General features: G+C 32.6%; 1 protein-coding gene and 1 long non-coding RNA gene across 2 annotated transcripts in view; one reads left to right on the top strand and one right to left on the bottom strand.

Annotated features, from left to right (window-relative positions):
- The window catches only part of Dll (Distal-less), a 96,328-nt gene that overhangs the window by 16,331 nt on the left and 53,107 nt on the right, over window positions 1-26,890 (top strand). Inside the window, exon 2 of the mRNA XM_065360184.1 lies at window positions 11,409-11,850. Within this exon, the coding sequence (XP_065216256.1) occupies window positions 11,469-11,850 (382 nt within the window). The 5' untranslated portion in view covers window positions 11,409-11,468. The remainder of the gene's footprint in view (window positions 1-11,408; window positions 11,851-26,890) is intronic.
- The window catches only part of LOC135842636 (uncharacterized), an 88,340-nt gene that overhangs the window by 12,647 nt on the left and 48,803 nt on the right, over window positions 1-26,890 (bottom strand). Inside the window, exon 2 of the long non-coding RNA XR_010558162.1 lies at window positions 10,846-10,903. This is a non-coding gene — a long non-coding RNA (uncharacterized LOC135842636). The remainder of the gene's footprint in view (window positions 1-10,845; window positions 10,904-26,890) is intronic.

Below are 26,890 nucleotides of genomic sequence, written 5' to 3'. Positions count from 1 at the left end.
TAATAGGTAGGTATGTGTTACATTGTACTTCAAGTCGAGGGCGTCCATAAAAATGAAGCAAGTGTCTCTATTTTAACGAGCTTTTTTAGATGGCCAGTTTTCTGTACTTTTTCAGTCAGTTCTGAGTCCTGACTAAGCAACCTATAGGTATATAGGGCTCGTACTCCATTTCTTCAACAAAAAATAATAATAATAATAATAATAATAATAATTTTAGTGGCTATAAAAAGCACGAAAAAGTAACCAAAGACGTTAAAGGCCAAGATGCCGGACGTCATAAAATAAAACTTTTGATGATGACACTGACAAAACTCAATCAAACCATTTTGATGGGGGGAGGGGAGGCCAGAACATTCAAATTGAAATATTTGTAATGTTCTAGTTTTTGATTTTAAAAGGTTGAACTATTTTGACATTTGCATCTAGATTTTTAGATAATTTTTGGCGGCAATGCAAAAATGCATTTTTTGGCAACAAGGTGAAAACTTTTGAAATTTCTGTCAAAAAAAAAATAGAAGAAATAAAGCGAGCCCATGGCAATTCTAACCAAAAAAGGGGGTTTTGACAGTTTTTAGCAAAAAAACAACATATATTTATTTGAACAATTTTTGAAAAAAAGAAACTTTTTGGAATTTTTTGAAAGAACAACGATTTTTAGCAATTTTATTATAAAGCGAGGATTTTTTACAATTCTTGGCAAAAAGCATGACTTTGTGCAATTTTTAGAAAAAAGTGAGACTTTCTGAGGAATTATTGGTAAAAATTGACAATCTACTTTTTGGAAATTTCTGGCAAAAAAAAGAGACTATACCTAATTAAGTACTAAATAATTTTCAAAAAAAAAAAAAAAAAAAAAAACGGAAGTAAAATTTTTTAGCAGTTGCGTGAATTTTTTTAAAAAGAAAAAATTTGACAATTGAAAGGAAAAAATCAGCAAGAAATTATTGATAAAAAAAATTAATTTTTTCGTATTTTTTCCCCGATGCGAAGAGTAAGCCTTTTTTTGAATTTTTTAAGCAGAAGAACGACACTTTTTTGTAATTTTTGACAATTTTAAGGGGAAAAAACAAAAAACCAAGTGAATTTTTAGCAATTTTTATCCAAAAATAAGGCTGACAATTTAAGCAAAAAGCAAAACCTTTTTGGCAATTATTAACAAAAAAATGATACTTTTTCACAACTTTTATTGAAAATGAGAGAATATTTTCCAATTTTTTGGTTAAAAAGGGAAACTTTCAGCATTTTTTTTTGCGAAAAACCGGGACTCTCGAGTAATTTGTAAAAATCATGACTTTTCGAAATTTTTTTGTGAAAAAACGGCAACTTCTATAGCAAGAAATGAGACTATTTGGCAATTTTGACTATGAAAGGTAAATTTCTTTTGCTATTTTGGCAGAGAGCGAGAATTGAAAAGTTTTACCAAAAGGCAGGGCTTTTTAACGTAACTTTGAAAATGTACTGTAGCCAGTTATGAATAGAATAAAGTAGTGTAGGTATAGGTACACTTAATCGCAAATTATTCACTCATTGCTATTATAAATATTTTTTCCCTCGATGTGCTTGAAAAAGAAAATAAGGGACATGGCAAAGAAATAGTTCAATTGGAAGAGGGGGTGGGGTGGAGAGGGAGGAAATCAGAAAATTCTCAACTGACTAATCCAGGAATTTCCGAGTATCAGAAAAATGTTTATGAGAGGCACATTTGACATTTCAGAAATTTTAATGGCGAATTGCAATCATCTACTCGACTCGAAAGGTAAAATTTCAATTTTAGAAAAGGAAAGCAAATTGTTCCGAACGAAACAAAGGCAAAAGCTTTTAAAATTTCATAATTAAAGAAGTAGGTACCTATTAAAACAACTTTTTTTATATGAATTAATTTTTATATGGTTGAAATTTTTGAGAAAAATTTGTATGAATATTTACAAAATAAAATCCCAAGGCAATTAAAAAAATTTCGACAATTTAAAAAAATGTGAGTTTTAAAAGTTTTGACAATTTTGAAAAATTCAACTAAAAATATTCTAAAATAATTGTATAAGTAAAAATTGACAATTTTGAAAAAATTGAACAGTTTTGGAAAATTTAAATTTTGAAAAATTTGAAAATTTCAGAATACTTTTCAAAAACTTTGAAAATTTTGGAAAATTCTACCCCTAATTTTTTTTTAAAGGAGGAAGTTAGGTATTCTATTGATTCAAAACGTGAAAGGAAATTGTTTTTTTATACATGACAGGAAAATCTAATTCAACGTCCCATACCTAGTTACATTTTTAATAATATAGAGTTGAAAAATCTTCGAAAAATTAACGATTCAGATTGAGAAAAATCATGAATTCAGCTGTCAAAGCTGTTTCAAAATCCCGAATTAGAAAAGAATTCAGGTTTTTTGAACTATTCCACTTCTTCTCACTTATACGTAATTGAACAATCGAAGGCATCTGGTCCAGACTTTGGTAGGTAGACCAAAGTTACCAATTAGGACATCCTCCACCTAACATCGAGATTGTCCAAAAAAAAAAAAAGTTACTGCACCATGCACTTTAGTATGTACATACATCTACATACATACTCGTACATATAGTATTCTCGAAGTCTCCAAGAATACATCATCATTTGTATCGCAGGAAGGTGGCGGAGATTGCTCTCGTACAACCGGGAATGGTACATGTCGATGTCGGTCTCTGTATACTGCGGAAAATAAACTGGAGTAGGCAGGTTGCAAGTTGTTAAAATAAATGAGACATGAGAACGCCGCCAACCAAATGATAAAAGCAAACACGCCCAAATTTTTTAATTCTCATCATCGTATGGCGCCAATCATATATAACACTTTTGACGAGCTGTAGTAACACGCGGATATACGTTTGTTAAAAAAGTAATATAATATTCCGACTGTACCGTACACATTATACCTGCATGTATACTTGTACGTGGTGTGTCCAGCAGGTTGAATGAAAGGATTTTGGAAGATTGGTACTTACATTAATAGGCTACGCGGAATGGAAAACAAAATGCAAATTTTGATTCGATTTTTGGCTTAAATTGTTGGAAATTGTTTTCAGGATGGCTCCAATTTGTAGCCAGGGTGGAAACAGGGGGCCAATTAGTCTTGAGGACGTATTGGAACTTCTCTTCTTCCCTTTTCCTTCCCAAAGGTCAAGAATTTTTCACATTTTAACCCTCAAAAGCAAATCTTCTTTTCGAATCTTTTTTTATTCAATTCATAAATTATCATTTTTTGTAGGCATATCCAACAAAATTGTATGGAATTTTAAAGCCTTTGAGAAGATTTTGAAACAAAAATGCCAGTTTTCTCTATATTTCTCTGATTTATTGATCAATTTCAATTCTTACTCTAACGTTAGGTTGATCTTTTCTCGAACTCAAAAATTTTTCGTGAAAGCACAAAATTCTAAGAATTTTTTATCAATTTCTCCATCATTATGATAATACGTATTTCGAAAAAATTGTTTACCCCATTTCATCACAATGTTTCAAATATTCCCTTTAAATTCTGAAAAATGATCAAAGTTCAGAATTCTGAATTAAAATTCCAATCAACAGAATATCCTATTTTGGACCCTACCTCGTGTCAATTTCATAACCTCATTTCAACTCTACACACCGCATACAAAACCTCTTCCAAAATTTCAATCCACATACTTCCTACTCCTGAACACATTTTTATACTCGTACAATATCACACATGTGCCTAAATTTTAGAACCATTTTTCATGCCATGTAAAACCTCATTTCAGTCCAACAAACCCCTCGATAATGACAAGCGACCTAATACCGAGAGCTGCGTTCGTGGTGCGCGACCATAATATTTTTTAATTTCGAAAAAAATATACCTACGTACTCGGTTCAGCAATCACGATGTAATCTACGCGTATTACGGTACAAAATATTATTTATGCCACTTGTCGACGTGTATATACAAATTTACATATTAATTTATTTCGCCCAGCCTATGTAGTTAGTTATACTGGTGTAATTTTTAATTTAACACTAGTTTTGACATAACCTTATTACAAAAACCATACCTACACTTTTGTGGAAGAAAAGAGAGAAAAGTATTCGTGAACAGCAGCAAAATATATACCTACTCTCTATAGTCTATACGCATATGTAGTGTACTGCAGTGATCACCAAATTTGAGCCAAATTTTTCAAATCGAGTGAATTTTCAAGTCAGAAACCAACTGTTCATCTTTTTCCTACCAAAATGATCGATTTTATAATCTCTTATTCAGCTTATCATAACAAAACACGTGGATCATTCCACGTCAATTCGAACAAGAAGTGGTAAGAGGGGTCGGAGATTTTTGTGAAATGTTTCCTGTGAAACGACCTTTTGAAGGGGTGACCAATGGCGCAAATCGGAGCCCTCTAGCCCTTTTTTAAAAGCTGCTAGGGGATGTCAAAGTTTTCAGTGAACATAAAATACCATCCATTTCAGCAGTGGATAACTCGATAACCGCGATACCTACCAAAATGGAACTTTTTCCAACAGTTAGAAGTTTTGAGAGGCTTTTTGGTGATATCATAAAAATCAGTGTTGCCACTTTTTTTTCGTACGAAAAATTAGCTCGAAAAGTTTCAAAACGTAGTTTTCATATCGTCCCGACTCTCAAAAAATCTGAGAAAAATATATTATGGACAACTTTTCATGCTGAACAACATATTAAAAAATTGGGATGGCATTATTCCGTAAAATCGATTTAAAAAAATTGAAGAATTGCGAAAAAATGCGATTTTTTGATTTAAAACATGAAAAAAGTTCTGATTGGTCAAGTTGACTCATTTGGCCTCTATTTTTACGTATCCGTTGAAAAAGTTGAAAAACCCCCTTTCACTCGATAAAATGAACTCATCACAAAAAAATCAAAATTTGAAAAGATTCAAAAAATGAACAAATTTTAAATTTTTTTCCTATGATTGTAATTTTTATCAACTTTTTCATGAAATACGTCAGAAAAAAGTCAAAATAAGACAACTGCATGAATTTAAACTTTTTTTGATGTTTGGAATTGAAAATTGAATTTTTTTCGGATTTTGATTTTTTTGTGATGAGTTCATTTTATTGAGTGAAAGGGAGTTTTCGGTTTTTTCAATGGATACGTAAAAATAGGGGTCAAAAAAGTCAACTTCACCAATCAAAACTTTTTTTCATGTTTTAAATCAAAAAATCGCATTTTTTCGCAATTTTTCAATTTTTTTAAATCGAATTTACGAATCAATGCCATCCCAATTTTTTAATAATGTTGTTCAGCATGAAAAGTTATCCATAATATATTTTTTTCAGAATTTTTGACAGACGAAACGATATGAAAACTACGTTTTGAAACTTTTCGAGCTAATTTTTCGTACGAAAAAAAGTGGCAACACTGATTTTTATGATATCACCAAAAAGCCTTTCAAAACCTCTAACTATTGGGAAAAGTTCCATTTTGGTAGGTATCGCGATTATCGAGTAATGCACTGCTGAAATGGATGATATTTCAAGTTTACTGAAAACTTTGACACCCCCTAGCAGCTTTTAAAAAAGGGTTAGAGGGCTGCGATTTGCGCCATTGGTCATCCCTTCGGAAGGTCTTTCCGCAGGGAAAATTTCAGAAAAATAGCCGACCCCCTAACCACTTCTTGGTCGAATTGACGTGGAATCACTCACCTCATGGAAAGAAAACTATGAAGTTAAAGAAACAAGTTTCACTTTCAGATTTTCATTCAAAATTATAAACAAACTCACAGCAATAAATAAACTCAAAGTTTCTAAAATCCCCTCAATTTTTTTCGCTCTTCACGTCTTCAGAGATGAATTTTTAAAAAAAGCCAAAGATGATCTTTTACGAGTACACTAATTTTTTTGGTGATTTTGTTCGATTCTCCCAACAACCTAATCAATCACACAGTACCAAAAAAAAATCCAACTTCAACTTCAACAATAGGATACGAACAAAACCTCCCTATCGAGCTAGAAAATTTCAATTTACAGACTTCTTCAGAGACGCGGAATAAGCAAAGAGACTTGAAAATCCCCAGGATTGAATTCGTTTCGGTGGTGTACTCGAAAACTGGGTGATCCGAATGTCGATCCCTTTTATTTATCACGTATGGTGCATTATACACAGATACATAGGTAATGCTCATCTATAGGACTAAATATATAGGTACTTAACAAATAACTGGGCCAGACTGTAAACCTTTTCATGCGGCATCGTCGTCGGCATTTGTATAGTATACCACCTAGAGAGTTATTATTTCAGTGATAAATTGAACAACAGTAGGTATAGAGATAGGTGGTAGTAAACGTGTTAAGTGGTTAAGGGTCTTTCCTCGTATACGTATTATTGTAAATTAACTTCACACTTTTATCAAAAATATAAATACGACTACGTGGATCGGATATATAGAGCATTATGCATTTGACATTTTCCAAAATATGCGGCCAGAACGTTTCTCTAAATTAATTAATAATTCACCTTTCGAGGTTCCAGCAGGGATAGGGTTAGTGAAAATTAAATCTTTAATAAGAATCAGCCGGTTAATTACCTACATCGCAACGAACGACGGCGTATTAAATAATTACTCGTCGGTTTGTGTAAATATAGTGAATTTTACCAAGTAAGCCTATAAGGTGCAGATTATGACGTTGGTTACCATGTGTGCGGTATAATCGTAATTTACAATTTACACACGGTCATTTCTTCCATGTATACCGGGGTAATTTTCATATTAGCGATATAGGCTCTCGATTAAACGTTGCAAACTTCGGCGACATGGTCCACTTCTCTCCTCCTTCTCACTACCGTTCCTCACAATCAATTCATCTATTAAACTGTGAAAAGTGCTACTTTGTGTACCGGTACAAAAATTACTATTTAAAATTCACAATCGATCCGCAGCATAATATTTAGCTCAACACAGGCCACCTCTACCGGTGTAATTACGCTGCTTCCATCAATTTACAAATTACGTGACCATCTTTCGCGGGTCCATTCGCGTCCAGCAGCAAAAATACCTCTATAGGATGGCGAATTATACGCCACCGCCGTCGAATATTTAATATATAAACGATAAATTTACTCTCGTATAGTACGCGTTATCACCACCGTTATATCATATACAAAAAGGTAAAAAAATATATATAAAAATAAATAAATAAAAAAAAATTAAACGAACCACAGCTAGAGAGAAAAAAAAAGGGAAACCTATCGCATTCTTTCATCAATTATTGCTATTATTATCAGATTATGCGTTACTAATAACATTAGTACCATTACAATTAATATTTTCAACCTTGCACGCTACTCCACATATAACAATACAACAAGATACCTAACCCTACTCGTAAATATCCAACAAAAACGAGTTTCCCTTCCTTACGCACACACAAAAGGATCTAAACAACATTAACTTATGTATACCTGTTGCCATTGCCACCGTTCTTAATGCTGTTGTGGTGGCCCGCGTGTACCGTATGTACCTCTGTCTATCTATACTGAAAGAGTCGCTGTACTATAATTATTAATTATCACTTATAACTTATATAGTGTTAATATGGTATCTTCATATGTGTAAGACGTAAGAGTGCTTCACTAGTTACTCCTTCTTGGCGATGAAATAAATTTTTTCCCCATGTCATCGCAGCATCCCTCGGTCCCTTCTTATTCGTATTCAATGATTCCTTCAACACCGAACAACATCATTGAAGATTATCAAAACGGCACATCAATAATTGCGAATAGAGCTTCTGTGGCACGTACGAAAGACACGTGATTGATAATTGCGAAAATTGAAAAATAATTCGATCGAGGTGCTGATTTGATGACGATTTCATCATCTTGGGAGGTTTGATCCACTTTTTCAACCAAGGCGATCATTTTGTACGCATTGAAAAATAAACGGGCGTGTGAATCAGGACTAAGCCAAATGCGTACGAATTTCAATTTTGAGATTTGAAAATCCTTAAAAGCTGCATGATCTTTTGGATTCAAACTCATTAGTTATTACCAACATTAGAGTAATCGTAAGATATTGCACTCATTTTTTGAAAGGTGGCAAAATTTGAAAATCATTTGTTCTTCTTTACTTAAAAATTTCAAAAATTTCAAAAAAATGTTATAATCAAGAAAATGTAGCCCACTTTCTGTTTTTCATCAGTTAAGAAATTGAAAAAGATCTGATTAATGATGACTATGGGAAACTGGATTGATGAACTCTAACCCTTCAACTTTACCACTGCCATCCCAGATTTTCAAAATAAATTTAATCCCAATTTTTTTTGTGAGACAGATTTTTGAAAAAATGTATCATTCTTAAAGGCTTTAATTTTTGAGTTCTTTAAAAGAAATCATCATTTTTTTTAAACTTTTGAGTAGGAAAAATGTTAGATAATTGCAGAAAAGAGCTGAAAAATTGATCTGAAAATTCATTAGAAATGAATGATGAATCCAAAAATAATTCAATTATAATACTTTTCTGATAATTTCCATTTTCAAAAAATCGTATTTTTGATGACATTATAGAAGTGGTTCGTTTTAGTCACCCACTGATAGTCCAAATTTCATATTTTGAGAGAGAAAAATTCCAATTTTTGGAGTAAATTTTTTTCTACTTCAAGTAAATAATTTTTTCATTAAAATGTGATATACTTATTTTTTTTTTTGAATGATTTCAATACATTAAATACATTCCACAACATTTTTATTACCACGCAATTTCGAGTAAACGACTTTTTTACCAATTTTATTTAGTGATGGTACAAAATAAATATCGATAATTTTTCCCATCGATAATTTTGAGGTCAAGGAGGAAAAGGTGGAGGGGGGGCTTCCAAAATTTTTCTATTCACATCTGCTATCAACAGCTAAGAATTCTAAAAGCAAAACTTTTTAGCAATTATTTTTAGAAGAAACTTTTTTTGACAATTTTTTTTTGGAGGGGGGGTGAGATTTTCAAGAAATTTGAAATTTGGTAAGAAGCGAACATTTTTTTAAATTTTTGGAAAAAAGCAAGACTTTCTGGAAATTACTGACAAAAAGTGATACTTTTTTGCAGATTTTGTGAAAAAAGTGAGACTTTTACTCCAGCAAAAAAGTAAAGTTTTTGGAAATTTTGATAATGAATCGAAATTTTTGAGGATTTTTTTTGGAGTGGGGGGAGGATGAGGTCACGGAGGAAAAGGTGGAGGATGGTTTCCAAAATTTTTCTAGTCACATCTGCTATCAACAGCTAAAGAATTCTAAAAGTGAAACTTTTTAGCAATTATTTTTAGAAGAAAGAAACTCTTTTTGACAATTTTTTTTTGGGAGGGGGACGAGATTTTCAAGAAATTTGGTAAGAAGCGAACATTTTTTAAAATTTTTGGAAAAAAGCAAGACTTTCTGGAAATTATTGACAAAAAGTGATACTTTTTTGCAGATTTTGTAAAAAAAAGTGAGACTTTTACTCCAGCAAAAAAGTAACGTTTTTGGAAATTTTGATAATAAATCGAGATTTTTGAGGATTTTTTTGGAGTGGGGGGGGAGAGGAAGTAGGACATTTGGAACCTTTGGCAAGAAACAACACTTTTTGGAAATTCTGACAGAATTCTGAGCTATTTTGCTATTTTTAGCAGTAAGCGAGACTTCGTCGATTTTATACTCAAAGGCAGGGCTTTGTAACCGTAAAGTTGAAAAGGTAGTGTAATAAGTTGGAAAATGATACGAAAGTGAATATTTATGTAGGTACTTTCAAAATATAACGCCAAGATTGGGAAAAATTGAATTTTCAAATATTTAAAAAAAGTCCCTATACATTTGGTAACCAAAATTTTGAAAAAGTAACCTAAGTTACTTTTAATAGTAAGTATGTAGATGTACTTATCTAACTTTGATGGCTTGAAAAGTAACCGAGTACGAGTTCTGTATAGGCTTTACAGGACTTTTCACAAAAAGTCCACATCCCTCCTCCGACGGTTCTTTCCTCCTCAAATATTAAATTTGAATTTTTAAAATTATTTCATATTATGTACCCATGAAGATACGAATTCACAATTTTGGCTTTCAAAAGGGTTCGTACTCCATTGAAATCTAAAATATGGCATTTTAATGATTTTTTGATAATTTTTTTGAATTTTTCCTAGCTGTGGATTTTAGGAAAAGTTTTCTTCGTTTTGGAACATAAGTTTTCCAGGAAAATTCAAAAAATTCAATTAAAAAAAACAGCCTAAAAAAAGGGTTTTTTTCAACTTTTCAATTTTTTTTTACTATTTATGGGGAAAAAATTGAGAAAAATTAACGATTTTAGACGAATTGTTCATCTTTATCACAACTTCAGCAAACGACTTTTGAATAGGTAGGTACGTGAAAAGTTGCAGAAATTTTGCGATTTCAAAAGCGTGTTGCTGAAGTTGCGGAAAAAATGCACAATGCATCCAAAATGGCGAATTTCCTCCCAACCTGGACATCATAATAGCAGCTTTGATAATGGCTTCAATTTTTTTTTAAACTTTTGTACTTTTTGAAGAAATTTCGCTAGCATTTTGGACTATTTTCGTACCAAATTGCAATGAATAACCTAAAACATCCCCTCCCATCTTTAATCATTGTATCCCTCCCTCACCAGTTTCAATTTTACGAACCACAAGTTCATAAATTGTTAATTTTTCAGCATTTTTTGAATTAAATTGCATGAAAATTTTCAAGAGTTTCTTGACCCATCTAGTAGGTACCTTTGAAAAATAAGGCGTAACTGTAAACTGCAGGAGCCTGCTTTCATCAAATCATCGTTTTTATATTGTTTGTGCATCATTAATTTTCATTGATGTCATTTTAGTGAATTTGAATCAAATACTTACAGCATGAGCCATATCTACGTTAAGTTGGGATGCATTTCGAACAATTCTTTATGAAATCCTGAAAAAATAAAAATAAAAATCGGGATTAGCAAAACAGCTACATAAAAAATCCTTTCCCCATACTCATAAGCTCTTAGATTTTGAGATTTTACAACAAGGAGTTGCTTTGTTAATCCATCAAATTCAGTTTCATTGACTGTTCTGCATATACATAGCACATCATCCATTGATGTCAAATAATATAAATAGCTCATATTAGGAGTTGTATGTGCCTTTCATTCAATTCGCTTGCAACTTCAATGCAGATTGCGCACATCATTTTTATACCCATTCAAATTTCAATTTTAATTTCGATTTCGCAGCGTAGACTTATGTAGCTAAATGTACAATCAACATATGACAGCGAAGGCTCATCAACTAGCTCAATGAAACCGTACATCAGTACATATAATATAGAATATTCATACCTGATACATGCATGAGATATAGATATAGGCCTACACATGTAATACTGTTGTAGATTTCGACATGTAGATAACCCAATGTGTCTATTTTTATTACAGGAAAGCCTTGTGAAAAAAGGCAAACCACCGGCGAATATAAATCGAAATTGAAAAAATACAATGGCGGCCGGCGATTCGCTAGACGGTCAGCATGCTCATCATCAGCAACACCTCAGCGTTAACGGACCTCCGACCTCGCTGCATCAAGACGTCGATGGCAGCGGTTCGGTGGTAAATACTTCTAAGTCTGCATTCATAGAATTACAACACAATCCGTACAACACGAGTAGCGGAATAAGAACAGCATACCATCCGCATCACTTTAGCCACCAAAGTTTACAGCAGAACACAGCTTCCATACCTCATCATCATTCAGTCGATACGGGGGGATTTGTTAGTTCGAGAACGCCGCTGACAGCGTATTCGTTTTCGACGATGCACCAAAATTCGCAATCTGGTTATTTAGGTTCCTATACTCCGAATTGTCCGTCTCCCAAAGAAGGTGAGTTTTTTTTTACCATACTAGATATGTATTTAAGCATTACAGTTATATGTAGTTTCAAAGCAGAAGTAATATCTGCACATCGCGGTTTAGATATACGTATTATTACAGCTTAAGGGCACATACTATGTAGTATGTATCTCCCTATGCACTCTGTAAAGTTAGTATTCTCAGTTCTTTCTTCAATCGCAACCTATAAATCAACGAATTTTACGAAGTTGTTCTTATTTACGACCTGATATTAGAGTCGATATTCGATATCATTACTCGGAAATTATAGCCATTTCGTATCAATCATAATAATCATTGGAAAACACTTAAAAATTAATGGCAACATTCGAGAACTAGAAAAAAATTAACAGCAATAAATACCACACCACTATATTTTTAGACCTCCCTTCATTCTGACGTAGTGACGAGCAATTTACCTATTTTTTTTTGTTGCAAAGCTGCAGCTCGATTATTAGAAGTGATACAAATTAAACCATCTGGCTGAAACCAAATAGAAAATTGACACAGATACTGATAAAATTTCGGCAATTGCGACCGGGAATTTGAGCAATTAACGTACGAGGAAAATTAAAAATTGTTCGTAGAAGTTTTCAAAAAAATTTGTAAAATACCAAAGACCTCGTAATTTATTATCAGGTTTTTGAATGTTCATCTTTCTTTGAGGCATATGAAGCAGTAAAAATTACACAAAAAAGCAGAAAATCACAGCAGAATAAAATTATCAAAAAAAAAATTAATTAATAAAAACATTTTATTGATGTACTCATGCAAGGCTCACACTCAATTTTTTCAAAAAAAAAAGGTATCACTGAGAAAAATTTATGTTGGAATTTATACTATAAATCATGAGATTTTGGATGGAGTCTGAAAATTTGACAATTTTTACTATAAATCATAGTAATTTTTGCAATGCTTTTTGAGAAAAATTACTATATTTTATTAAAAAAAATCAAAAATTACCATAATTTATAGTAAAAATTGTCAAATTTTCAGACTCCATCCAAAATCTCATGATTTATAGTATAAATTCCAACATAAATTTTTCTCAGTGAGGTATAACTTTGGTAAGCAAAGAAGCTCGAAAAAGTAAACCAAAAAAATAGAAAAAGGGGAGCAAAACAATATTAATTTAATGCAGAAAAAAATCCTCAAACAAAAACAGAACATCACAAATTGAAATGTTCTGGTTTCCCATTATTTAAAAATTTGAAATATTTTGAAACTTTCTGGTGAAAAAGCAATACTTTTAATTGATTTCATTATTGCAATTTCTGGCAAAAAAAAAACACAATTTTTGACGAAAAGTCACAAAAAGTAGGACTATTTAGAATTTCTGGTAAAAAAAACAATGAGAAACATTTGTACATTTTTTAGAAAAAAGTATAACTTTTGTTTTTTTTGTGAAAAAAAAACGACAATTTTCAACAATTTTACCAAAAAGCGAGAATTTTTCACATTTTTTAGGCAAAAAGCAGGACTTTTGGAAGTCACTGACAACTTTTGAACAATTTTCGAAAAAAAAATCCTCAGCAATACAAACACGAGAATTTAAATTTTTTTCAATAAGCAAAAATCTGACAATTTTAGCGAAAAGCAGCAATTTCAGAGAATTATTGTCAAAGAAATATTAATATAGCAAGACATTTTTTGTATTTTTTAGGTAAAAAAAACTATTTGGTAATTTTTGGCAAAATGCAATACTTGGGATATTTGTGGAAAAAAGGTGATGCTTTCAAAATATTTTTTTAGCAAGAAACGAAAATTTCAGTGAATTTATAAAAAAGCGAGTATTTTTAACATTTTAAAAAGCAGCAATTTTTGGGAATTATTGTAGGAAAAACTGTAGCAAAACAGTTTTTTTTTGCATTTTTTAGGTTGAAAAAAAAACATTCGGGGAGTAAATTTTGGCAAAAAGCAATACTTTGGGATGTTTGTGGAAAAAAGTGAGACTTTCAAGAATTTTCTCGTAAGAAACGAAAATTTCGGTCAATTTATAAAAAAGCGAGTATTTTTTACATTTTTTGGCAAAAAGCAGCAATTTTTGGGAATTATTGTAAAAGAAATTATACCAAGACATTTTTTCACTTTTTAGGTAAAAAAAAAAACTATTTTTGGTAATTTTTGGCAAAAAGCAATACTTCGGGATATTTGTGGGAAAAGGTGAGACTTTCAAAAACATTATAGCAAGAAACGAAAATTTCGGTCAAATTTTGAAAAAGCGGGTATTTATGACAATTTTTGGAAAAAAGCAAGCCCAACAATTTTAACAAAAAGTAGGACTTCTTGTCGATTATTGAAAAAAAATGATATTCTTTCGCAATCTTTGTTGTAAAAGCGATACTTTTTTCAATTTTTCAGTTAAAATGCAAAACTTCATGGGTAATTTTTAGGAAAAAATTGAGACTTTTTGTAATTTTTAGCGAAAAAACGAGAATTTTTAGCAAGAAGCGAGACTACTCATACTTGGAAATTTTGACGAAAGGAGGAATTTTTTGTGTACTTTCACAAATTTTTAAACCAGCATTTTTTGAATTTTTGAAAATTTGAGGGAAAAAGTAATTTGAGAAACCAAAACATTAAAAAAGGAACCAATTAAAAAATGACTAAGAACAAGGTCTGCTCATGATGAGGGAATGAAGAAGGACAATAAAATCATCGAAAAAAGGAATCGAGTGAATCGAATACCTTATGCATGATTATCACATCTGTCTTCTTAAATCACGACAATGAATTTAGGTACTTTTGAAAATGATCATTTGAAATTGAACGAACCTCATTTTTCGACTCAACATGAAGGAAGAGGAAAGGAGACAAAAAATTGTAAAGAGAAATAAATTACCTGAAATTACCAAAATCCTGACAAGTGGCAGCTGATAATCAAAAATTGTATATCCAGTGTTATTTTTTATCACAACGAAGAGTCGAAGGGTCAAGGGAGGGGAGATGAGGAGATGACCAGAAAAATCATCAGGAAATGATTGAGTAGTAGTTGAAGATTAAGTTTTATTCTATTACTTCGGTTTCATTTGAAATCTTTCAAACGTAAAACGAATCAAGTTCAAATGGAGGATTTTCAATTTTTTGGGCTCAAAAAAATCAATTTTTTTGTCGTGACAATTTCTTCCTTTTCTTGATGAGTAGGTTAATAAGGTTTGGTTTGAACTTCGAGGTTCTCCAGTCCATCTTAATGATTGAAAATTTCAATTTCAATGCATAATTTTTCAATCCACACACTTTCTGTTCTCAATCTTTCCCAATCACAAAACCATATACATACAAACATTTCCCCTAAAATAAGTGCACAAATAACACAAACATTCTCTGCAATCACTTCAAACACGTACCTAAAATCACTTCTAACCCCTCTCCTCTCCTCTTATCTTTCATTCTTATGCACTTTTCACCATCGATCTGGTGGCCAGTTCACACAAAAGCAACTAAAACGTCACGTCTGTATAAAAATTGTTTAAAATCGCGAAGAAAATAGTCGATAATTGTATTGTGACCAAAACCTCCGGCAAGAATATTGACACTGCGAACGCCCCAGTCTAAATCTACTTATAATACACACCAAACGTACAGCTCGACTATTCGATAATTATACGAATTCGTGGCGCGAAAAAATACCATTTTTCCAGCCACGTAGGTATAAGGTACCTAGACGTATATAACCTGGACGAAATTACCAAACGGTTTACAGGGATAATTACCTGCAAAGCGAGAGGAAATATCAAATGAATACATCTTATTACAGCGTCGTCGTCGTAAAAAAAATCAGTAACCGTTCAATTGAAAAAAAAAAATACTAAATAATATTTGCGAATGGTGGCGAAAAATTATATTAAATTCGAATCGACACGCGTACTAATAATTTTCCGCCTTTTAGAGGGTTTTCCAAGCTGAGAAAAATTACAAATCGTTATCAGATTTAGAATCTAGCAAATTCGTCGAGATGGTAAAATCTTCTTCTAACGAATTAATCCCATCTTCGATATATTTTTTTTTTACCTCGATTCTAAAATTTATAAAAAAAACCTTCGCGATCAAGCAGGCATGGGAGAGTGGCTATGACTTTATATACCTTTAATTCATTTTTTTTTCATTTTATTTATTACTCGTACATACATAACGGATCTGTTCATTTTCTGTCCCTTGTTGTTGTGTATACCATGTTCACGCGTATAGCTCTATTATATTGTTGTGAGGTATTTTACGCCTACATAACTTCGTTATATTCCCACTATATTTCATCGCTTATTTCGTCACGTTCATTGTCAGAGTTAATTGTTCACTCGGTACACCTAGATTCATGTATCTTGGAAGAAAAAAAAAGGCAGAGAGAGGGGAAAAAACACGTATAGAATATCCTATAATACCTTTCTCCACGTACTTATAGCCTGGAATATTGATAGGTATGCTTTTAAAGTTGCGAAATTTCACGTCTCTAGCTAACTGAAAGGGCAAAGGGAGGAGTATTGGCTGGACGAAAATTCCAAAACATAAATTTTCCATCGTTTGTATATTGGATGGCTTCAGTTGGTTCGTCACATAAAAAAATGGAAATCCACCATGATGAAAGCACCTCGATCGTCGTCGTGTTAATATATTCAAGGCACACGATAACTACACCGTCGTCGGTCGCGAAACATCGAAACATAAATATTCATGTCATAAAGGGACAGCCCATGTTACTTAAAATTAGGTTGCCATATACATAAGATTAAAAATTCACAAGTAGGTTTACATTCGGATTTATGAAAACGTCGTCGCCAACTCATCATTATATGATCATCACCATTGCAAATATCAGATACTTTAAAATCTACACACACGTACAAATCTACCAGTCCAAAAATCTCTCTGCCAGAGAACTTAATTTTCATCTCGGTGTAGTCTACAGGTCTACACAGACAGATAAACCGGTTTCCATCAAATACACGTATAGGCAAAAGAAACACACCGAAAGGGATGTTCTTGAATCTAAATTACTGGTAACTAATCGGTTATCCGCGTGTAACTTATAAACTCGCAGTATTTCGATAAGGTAATAAGCCTTGTCTTTACAACAATATAAAAATATTACACGGAACCGATCGCGACCCAATGGAAGGATAAAAAGAAAGAAAAACTTGCCAGTGAACCAGAACGCCACCGAAAACATCTGTAGTAAAGGTATCGAGATCGAAGAAATACAACAAACCAAGAAGACAAGACCCGCGTACAACAAATCGTAGAAATTTGATCGGCGAGTTCCTTTGTACGTCTCTTTGTCTTCGATACATACACGCTGAGAGAGCATAATACATAATAAAATGTCGTACACATAACGTATGTGAGTGTATGTTTTGAATTCGTGGCAAAAAAAAAATACTGCGGAATGATGTGGAAAAAAACTCCTGCTCGAACACCTTTCGGTATTTCGTAGGTTTTTTTTCGCCAATCTATCGTCGTAGTATATATTGACGTCCTCTGTATTGAGTTCTTAGCCACAATTCATCGCCTGCGAACGTCTACAGCGTAAGTTAAAGTTCTACTAGAGGTATTTAGCGAAAAGTATGGGTTATAAGAGGATGCTGTGCGAATGAATTTACGACTAGATACCGGTTTTAAATTGTACGTATTGTATATATTTACAGGGTACTGGTAATAATACTACAAAGAGGTATATCGAAATTCACCATTATTCTTTATGACCATCAAAACACATCATTATTAACCTAAACTTGACCAATAAATAACGAATTTGCGGATAAATTACTGCGTACGAATCAAAACGAGATCTCGTACATGAAAATGCTGAAACCAAAACCTAAAATACCAATTTGATGGGTTGGTTTCTGGTTTAATGGTATTTAGATATAGTAAAATGGATATTTTTTCGTTTTGAAGTAAATTATGGGGCACGAAGAATATTTTTTGTATCTCATCAGGTTCGATTGTGAGCCCAAATTTTGCTCACTGAAAGAGCATTTAACACACACCTTGGAATCAAATTTTGAAAAACTGAAATTGATATCTCTATTTTTGACGAATTTTTAAAAATGGCAAAAATGACCTCTTGGTAAATTTTTTTCCCAAAAAAAGCAAATCTTGAGATGACATTTTTTAGAGCAAGTTTGGGATCCATAAAATACCTCTTTTTTGCCATCGAATACAGAAAATCTTCATCTCAAAAAATTACCAATTTAAACTTGAAAAAATTGAAGAAAAAAAATCGAGTAAAATACACCCATAAAATCAATCCCATCATTAAAACTCATCGTTATTCCGCAAAATATCACATCAAATCTCAAGAATACGATTCGTAAACTTGACGCCATGTCGTATATCGTCAATCGCCATGCAGTCAAGGCCCCAGGATATCTAGGCTATAATTAAAGTACGCACTGCAATACACAACTTTTCAGACTTCAGCGTACCATAACCTCCTTCATCAAGAATATATAAGGTAGAGAGGTACACTCGAGCGACGAGTTTTCCCAACTCATTCGCGTAACAAAGCTTAATACATACGATACGATATCAAATATCACTTAATAGCCCAGTAATGTGTCGTCTGAGAGCCTCTCTGAGCCATAGCCAACTGCCAAGCCATGTAGTGTGTGTGTGAGGAAAAACACCGGGGCGAAAAACTCTTCTTGCCTTCGTCAAGGCTTCAACGACGACGATAAATTAACCGTAGGTAGCATATCATGTTTGAAAAGCTTTAATTGAAGCAACAACAAACTTAATTGTCACATCGTATCGCATTGTTTCGCGCTTCTCGGAAGAGCATTAAAATTTTTTATAATTTTTAATTAAAGTATGAAAATGGTGCGTGCTGTGTGCGCATTGCATCGTATCTCTTACACTCTACATAATATTATAAGTGAGATGGCGATATATCGCTACAGTGCTTACTCATTCTATTTGCAGTGCAGTTATATTGCGACGTGTGAGTAATTTGTCGTTAAGGCGACGATATAAGGTACTTATCTTGGATTAATTTGAGCTCATTTGACAGCTCAAAGCCTTATCAGATCTAAAAAAAAGAGGCTTCTGGCTCTAATTACAAAACATTTTTTGAAAAGAGCACATTGTATTTTGAAACCTCTATAGCCAAACTTACAGCTGTGCAAATTTTGACGAATTTTTGAAAATAATGACCATCCCAGACAACTATATTGAAATCCAAAAATTCATAACCCCACTAAAAAACATCAATCTAATAAACCAAATCTAAAACGCTCTCTTCGCGGGTGTAATAATCCTGCAAATTATAACCCCCCCCCCTCCCTCCAATTGATCTCACAAAACGAGCCATCAAAGAAATTTTCATTTTCGATATAAATTTTCAAAATTTCTTTGAAGATGTAAAATTTCAAAAAGGCAGTTGAAAATATGATTTCCAGCAATTTTTGAGTACCTCAACTCAAAATTCAGTTGTTCTATAGCTAAATTCAATGAAAATTAAGAAATCAATCCTGCGAGTGGATGAAATCAAAAATCCACTCTTTGTTGAAAATCAGAAGCAGATTATCTCGACTGATTCTCTTGGGAGCATTTTCCCTCTAAACTAATTTTATATGCACTTGGAACTTTTTTGGATTACTTCTCACTTCAAGCCATTTTTTTCTAATTTCATTTTTTTTTGGCAAATTTCAAATTATTCCCCGAAGTTTTGTTTTATGGGAGGGAGGAGAGAGAGCCAGAGAGGTAAAATTTAGTACAGCATTTCCCTTTTTGAAAAAAACTCACCAAAAAATTAATTAAAATTTTTTCTTTCAAGTTGTGTGCGATCATCAACAAATCAGTAAAAATTGCTTTGCTTACATTTTTAGATATTCAAAAGTATTGCATTGAGTTGCTTTTCCTGTGCTGTAGCCTTCGTCAAAAATGTCAATTTCTGGTTAAAAAGCTTCAAAACTTTCGCTATTCTCTTCCCCTTCAAGTTGGCATGAATCAATCCCATTTTTACAACAGATTGTACACTACATACGTAGATGGATAATGGATATAATAATTATGATCATCAATTTTTTCCGAGAAAAATTACAAAAATGATTTATTTCAATAATGTGTTTTGAACATGTTTTAAAAGTTAAAGTGGGTGCAAAATTAGAGAATTGCCCATCAGAGAAAATTTGGACCCCCAACATCAAAAGAGGCAGAATAATGGAGTCTTTAAAGTTTTGTCATTTTCGAAAAAAAAGTGTTTTCAAATCTTTTACAACCTTAACCGCAGAGAAAATTTCTGAAACCATTCTAAAAAGGTGCGATTTGAGTTATTCGACCACCTGAACCATTTCTGGTTCGCTTCGAGACCAGTTTCTGTTTCCAAAAGAGGTTTCAAAAGTTGGGAAATCGAGAAATGTGCAATTTCTCATTGTTTTTTAAAACGTGGGAAAATGGATCGAACTATCAGCCAAACATTTTTATAAAAAATTCTGAAAAAAAATTGCCAAAAATTTTCAACTGCAGTGCTGTCAACATTTGAAAATTTCTATGAAAAAAAAAGTTGTTTTGTACTATTCAAAAATTGCAAGAATATAATATTTGTAAGCATTAATAAAAAAAAGTTGAAAAAGTAACCAAAAAAAGTCACAAGATGTAAGGAAAACATTTCAACACAGAAAAAAAATACCAATAAAAAATCTGAAAATTAATTTCAATAAAAATAATGTGAAAAAAATTGAAACAATACTGAACTTGAACATTCTGATTAAAATCAAATAATGAAGCTTGATTGAGACTTTGACATCTTTAGCAAAAAGCAAAAACATGATTCTTTCTCTAAATTTTTGTAAAAAAAGTGAGACTTTTTCGCAAGGCTTTTTGGTAATGACGTACTTAAAAGTGAGAATTTTTGACAGTTTCTGGCAAAAAAAAAGACATTTTGATAATTTTTACAAAAGGCAGAGCTTCGTAAGCAATTTTTAGAAAAAAAATGAGCTTTCTGGAACTTTTTGCAAAAAAAAAACTATTCAGTAATTTTTGGCATTTTTAGATTTAAAAAACGATTTTTTAGCAATTTAGTAAAAAGCAAGCATTTTTGGCAATTTTTGGCAAAATCAATACTTTTTAAATACTACTGGAAAAATCGAAAAAGTGAGACTTTTTTTTGCATTTTTAAAAAAATAAAATACTTGATACATTTAAAAAAAATTGACAAAATGTGAGACTTTGACAATGTTAGGTATTAAAAAGGTGAGACTTTTTGGAAATTTTTGGCAGCAAAACAAAAATTTCGGGCAATTTTTGAAAAAAATGCCATATTGGAATTTTTTGCCCACAGACGACAATTTTTCAGAAATTTTGGGCAAGAAACAACACCAACTTTCGAAACTTGGTTAGTGAGAGAGATTACATTGAAGAGTAAATACACGGAAAGAACCAGACGAGTCACTTTCTTAAGCATTTAAAAGTATCAAAATAATGTTCTAATTTTGTAGTGAATTTGAATTTCATAAAAGTAATGACTGGAAATATATCACATCACACAACATCCCACAAACACAACTCGAGGCGAAATATAAAAAAAATGAAGAGATACCAACTTGTGAGTTGAAAAATCACCCTTTTCGTAAAAAAATCAAGCAAAATACCGAAAAATTAGTATTTTGCAATAACTTGAATTCGATGAAAATCGATTATCATGATGACATGATGAAAAATTTCCGCATTCTAAATACTAATTAATGTTGAAATTTTCTTCCTTTTGCCTTAGATTTATTGGTCTCGGCTCATTTCTCATTCCTCCTCTTTTTTCTAAATGCCATTTTTACTACAAAAAATCAAATTTCTTCAAAATCCAAATGGACTACATTTTTTTTACTAGGTAGGTACTCAGTGTAAATTTAATTCAACCCTAAATTCATTTTTGAAAATTTTTGACTTGTCTGGTTCTTCCCATGTGGTCTTCACATTCCCTGAGTAGATGTGGATTGAACTGTTCAGATGAGTGGACAAATAATAAGATCTGCTTATTTACCTCAGATACATTCTATTTCCTGATCTGATCAGATCCGATCATTTCCCCTTTCAAGATCATCACGAATTTACTCTACTTCATACCTTGTTTATTGCAGTCATAATTTTCATACATGAAAATAAACACTCGACTTTTGAAATAGAAGACGTATGCCCTATATATAAACCAAATAATGAAAATTTCCAAACTATATCCGTTAGACTTTTCCTGTCCATAAAACTATGTTAATAATGTTTTGGGAAAAGATACACGACGATGTACAAAAGTACAGTAGATTTCATCAAGATACCATACTCTTGAGAAGGTCGATCTACGAGGTACGAGCTCAAGCTTCTGTTCCGTGGCACCCGAGTCAACATACATATTCCATATTATGTATATTAAAACCCAAGATACAGTTTCTACGCGCGCTTATCTCATACTCATACATGTAATTATAACATGGCATCGTATCGCATCGCGTATACAGCATCATCATCAACGCGCGATCATTTTTTCTTTCAATTTTAGCTCCTCTTAAGTGAAACTTTAAATGAGCTACGAACTTACACCGGTTAATATACTTGAGAAAAATGCTTGACAATTTACATAACTCGTTTTTTTTCCTCGACATTTGCATATTAAAACTATTCGAAAGAAAAATATGTTGCATATAATATGCATCACTAATTTGCATTGTTCGGTCCGACGAAACAATTCCTACGCAAAGGGGACGGCGAACAAGCTCGGAAGTCGACGGCGATCCGTTTCCTGCACTAAATTACGATCGTATAGTACCTACATTTACTCGCATCATACCGTGTGTACATAGTGTATGTGCGGCTTGTAGTCGTCGCTAGTTGCCTAAAATACTTACAAAATGTTTTATAGTCGTGCACACGTGTAGCTATTACATTTTTATCTATCCATACACTCGCCTATATCTCTATCGAATAAAAAATTCTATCGAACTTACGGTTAGGGAGAAAATTTCCTCCTCAGTCGGTTATATTTTCCGCTTTGAGTATTGCGGTGTGGTTGGCCATTAGATAATTCGACCTTCGCCGTTACACCGAGCTCTCGAGTTGTATTTTGTGGCTTACGAATTGCGCAAAATTGTGGGAGTATACGAAATTTCGTCTCACATACACATTCACACCAGTCTTGTAAAATGTACATAATCATTCGTCGTCGGCTGGTTCCACCACCAGTATCATGTTATTCTCAGAACGACTCCGATACAGTTCAATTGTCATCTGAAAGAAACCGCCGCCATCATCATGCCGACATCTCAATGAATCATACTCGTATACATGGAAACCTCTCTCGATCTCGCTGGAACCTACTGAGAAACTCGCGTCATCTTATAGGTCATTAGCTCTTCTAACAGTTCGAGGGGGTTCTCCATACACCATACACACATAAACACATACCATGCTAGTGAGTATAGTGATGGTGTTCGTGTAATTCACCGTGTAAATACAACATTATACCAAATTTATCGTCGTCTATCCCTTTTTCGGCTTTCCCCCTTCTTTTTTCACCGGCTGCTTGCTAGATTTTATCGGATGATTTTTATGATGTGTCTTTTGTAAACCTCGAAAACATGCTACTTAACCGGGTGCTATTGCCTTGTCCGTACCTTCTTACTCTGCTGCCGCATACCTGCGTCTATATACTCGACACGCGGCCACAAGCGTTTTATTTACTCGTTTATGCCACCTATATTATTCGTATTAATTAGCATTTTTTTTCCTTCTTTCATTTTTCTTATTTCTGCTTTACTTTCGATACGCTGATTTTTTTTTCAACACGATGCGAGCGCATGAATGGAAAAGTACCGAAGAGTGATGAGAGAGAGGAATTTATTTCAAGGCGATTTAGGTATGCAATTTTATAGGGAGGTTCTTCCAGCATGTTGGAATTATTGCATAATTAAAATGCCGTTAATCGGAAATGCGACGAGAGGTATTTTTCAGCTCGTGAAGAGAAGGGGTATTCCCCCCTCCTTCAGGAAACAGAAATGGAAAACGATAATTTTTCCAATTGGATTCTGAAGCTTGAGGTGTTGAACTCTGAGCTTTTTGTGGAACTTTTCCCCCTTATTTATTTTAGATTTTGAAAAACAGATCTTCTAGCAGACATTTTATCGAATACCTGTATTCAAGGAAGAGGGGGAGGGGGGGTCAAATATTTTTTAGGTGAAAAAATTTATTTAAAAATTTACAATTTTCAAACGAAAGCGAGAAAATGAAAAAAAAATACTGCAAAAGTGAGAACATGATAACATTAAAATTTTTTAATTTATCAATAAGTAAATTATTTAAAATTTTTTGGAAAAAACTAGTAAAAAGTTGTTACAGTTCGTCAGCCTCTGCTACACCAATTTCAATAATTTTTTATAATGTTCAATAATTATTTGTCCCCTATCTGAGCTAAAAAGTTGATTTTGTTCAAATCAAACGCTCTCAACGAGTCTTCAAAGGATTCATTTTGATTTGAAGGACCCAACATTGAAGGGAGAGAAGGCCGAAAATCAATACAAAAAGTTGAAAAAAAATTTCTCTAAATTGTATTTAAACCTCAAATTAAAAATTTGAACCGATTTAACGCCAAAAAGACCAACATATGCCTAAAAACCCAAACTTTTAAAATTTCTGAACTTTTCTTATCAAAATTGAAAAATAATTGAAATGTCGAAGTCCCCTAGTTTGATTTAAAAATAGAAAAAGCAGAACTTTTTGGGGATTTTAGCAAGAAAGCAAAATATAAGTAGGTAAGTAAAATAGTTGCAGTACACAAAAATCTAAAATAATAGAAGCAGAACTGTTCAACATTCTGTTGAAATAAAAATCGTTTGAATAAACAATACAGTCTTTGAAAAAAGACTTGAAAAATAAAAAACATTAAAAAACACCACAAATCACTAAAAAAATGAAGAAATTTCAGTAAAATTTGCAAAAAATCTATCAAAAAATGTTAACAATAAACACTCGAAAAGCATTAAAAACGCTGTAAAAACCCATAAAATTTTCATAAAAAATGTACCAAAACGTAATAAAATAGGGTGAAAATTTGAAAAAGTATTGAAACCACTTAAAATGGCCCATAAGAATGAAATGTTGCCAAAAATGCATCAGAACCTCGTCAAATTGATGCAAAAACACTGTAAAATATGTCAAAAAAATGTTTTGATAAAATTTGTCAAAAATCTAAAAATAGGTGTGATAGAATTTCAGCCAAATTGGACCAAAATACACGAAAAAAGTGTAGAAATCATGTTAAAATAATGTAAAAACACTAAAAAAAATATTTAAAAAATAGCTAAAAACACATCCATTCGAAAAGCCCAAAAAATTATTTTAAAATTTTAAAAAAACACTGTGGATTTTTACAAAATGATGAAACTTTGGTGAAATTTGTCGAAAGTGCTCAAAACAAGTGTTTGAATGATGCAAAAAATCAGAACAAAATGCAGCAGACACTAAAAATTACCAAAAAGTAATGAACTTCAACAAAATTTGCCCAAAATGCATGAATATTTGGATAAAAATAAAAACATTCAAAATCTGAACATTTTATTTAAAATATTGAAAAATTAGGAATAATAAAATTTCTAAAAGATTATTTTGTGAATGAATTTGAAAAAAAAATTTAGACCTGTGGATGCATCACAGAACGTGGTGAAGAAAGTTGAATGAAAATTAAAAAAAAAAAAAAAAAAAAACAATAATAATTGGAGTTTGATAAGATAGGTGAATTAGCCTAAGTTGATTTTTTCAGAAAGATGATTCCTGGGAGGGTCATGGCCTCAAAATATAGGATTTTGAGCTCATCCCGGAGATATGTTGATCGAAGGGTACGAAAATGGGCATGCAGGTAAATAAAAATTCTTCCAATCAGTACAAATGCTACCAAAACTTTTGAAATTTTTTCTAGCATTTTCAACAAATATAATCGATTTTGACATTTTGAAAATGAACGTATTGCCAGCGAGCATAATTTGATAAAAATATCACGTTTTGCGATAGAATTTTACACCCTAAGAATATCTCCTTTTCATCGCCAAATTTGAATTCAGAGAGTCTAACTATCTCAATTTTCACTTTCTTGTGATAATTCATAAAACATGTTTTTTAATGCTAGGTATACTCATCGAACAAATTTCAAATTCAGTCTCACAGACTGTTCGATTGTCCTCGTCTGGAATTACTCACTGGAACATACCGAGCCGTAAAACAATGCGAAAAAAAATCCACAAAAACTACGTCTCTCTTCTTCTTCATTCGCATATCTTATAAGTTATAATTCATAAACCTCAAATATCCCAAATCCCAATTGAGAAAGCCGTCGTCGCGTCGTCGCCACCCACCTGAAAAAAATCCCAGCAACTACGATCCAGTCGAATACTTGGTAAAAATATCAATCATATTTCACGCTAACTCGATCAGGATGTGATGAACTGATGATCTATGTATACTAGATACCTACAAGATCGATGGTCCGTTTCGTATAGGCAAATTTCCACGAAGAATAAGATCGAGATCTCTCGAGCTGCCCCATAAATCATCGTCATTCATCAGACAGAAGAAAAAACCCCGCCAAAATTGAAAAAATTCGGAAAAAACAAAACAACGTCACAGCACACAGAAGGAAACATCATCGAGTGTAACATATTTTTGAAATAGATAGTTATACTGTCTATCCTGAAGCAGCTGCAATGGGCGTGTATTACGTATGTTTACCGTTTGCTAATAGCAAAGAAGCTTTCATTTTTTCGTTCGTTTTTTTTTCGCTATTTTTTTTCTTCTTTTGTGTCGAAACCTTGTATTTGTGTGTGTCTTCTGCAGTGTACGCACGCGGGCACGAAGACTAAACAAGGATGGAGAATAGGTAATTACTAGTTGCGTTGTCGCTACGCCAGATCAACTTCCTACGGCTTTATAAATTTTTTCAATTCGCTCTAAATTAAAGTTGGATACAAATTTCTCGGTTGGTAACTTCCAAGAAAACGTGTGCGAGATGATGAAAAGCTCGAGTCTTTTTGATCTGGGATGGGCTGAGTATGGGCAGGGGGAA

The sequence above is a fragment of the Planococcus citri genome, chromosome 4, assembly GCF_950023065.1.
Source record: "Planococcus citri chromosome 4, ihPlaCitr1.1, whole genome shotgun sequence".
Lineage (NCBI taxonomy): Eukaryota > Metazoa > Arthropoda > Insecta > Hemiptera > Pseudococcidae > Planococcus > Planococcus citri.
Note: the sequence above shows the minus strand (reverse complement) of the source record. Positions and strands in the feature narration are given on the sequence as shown.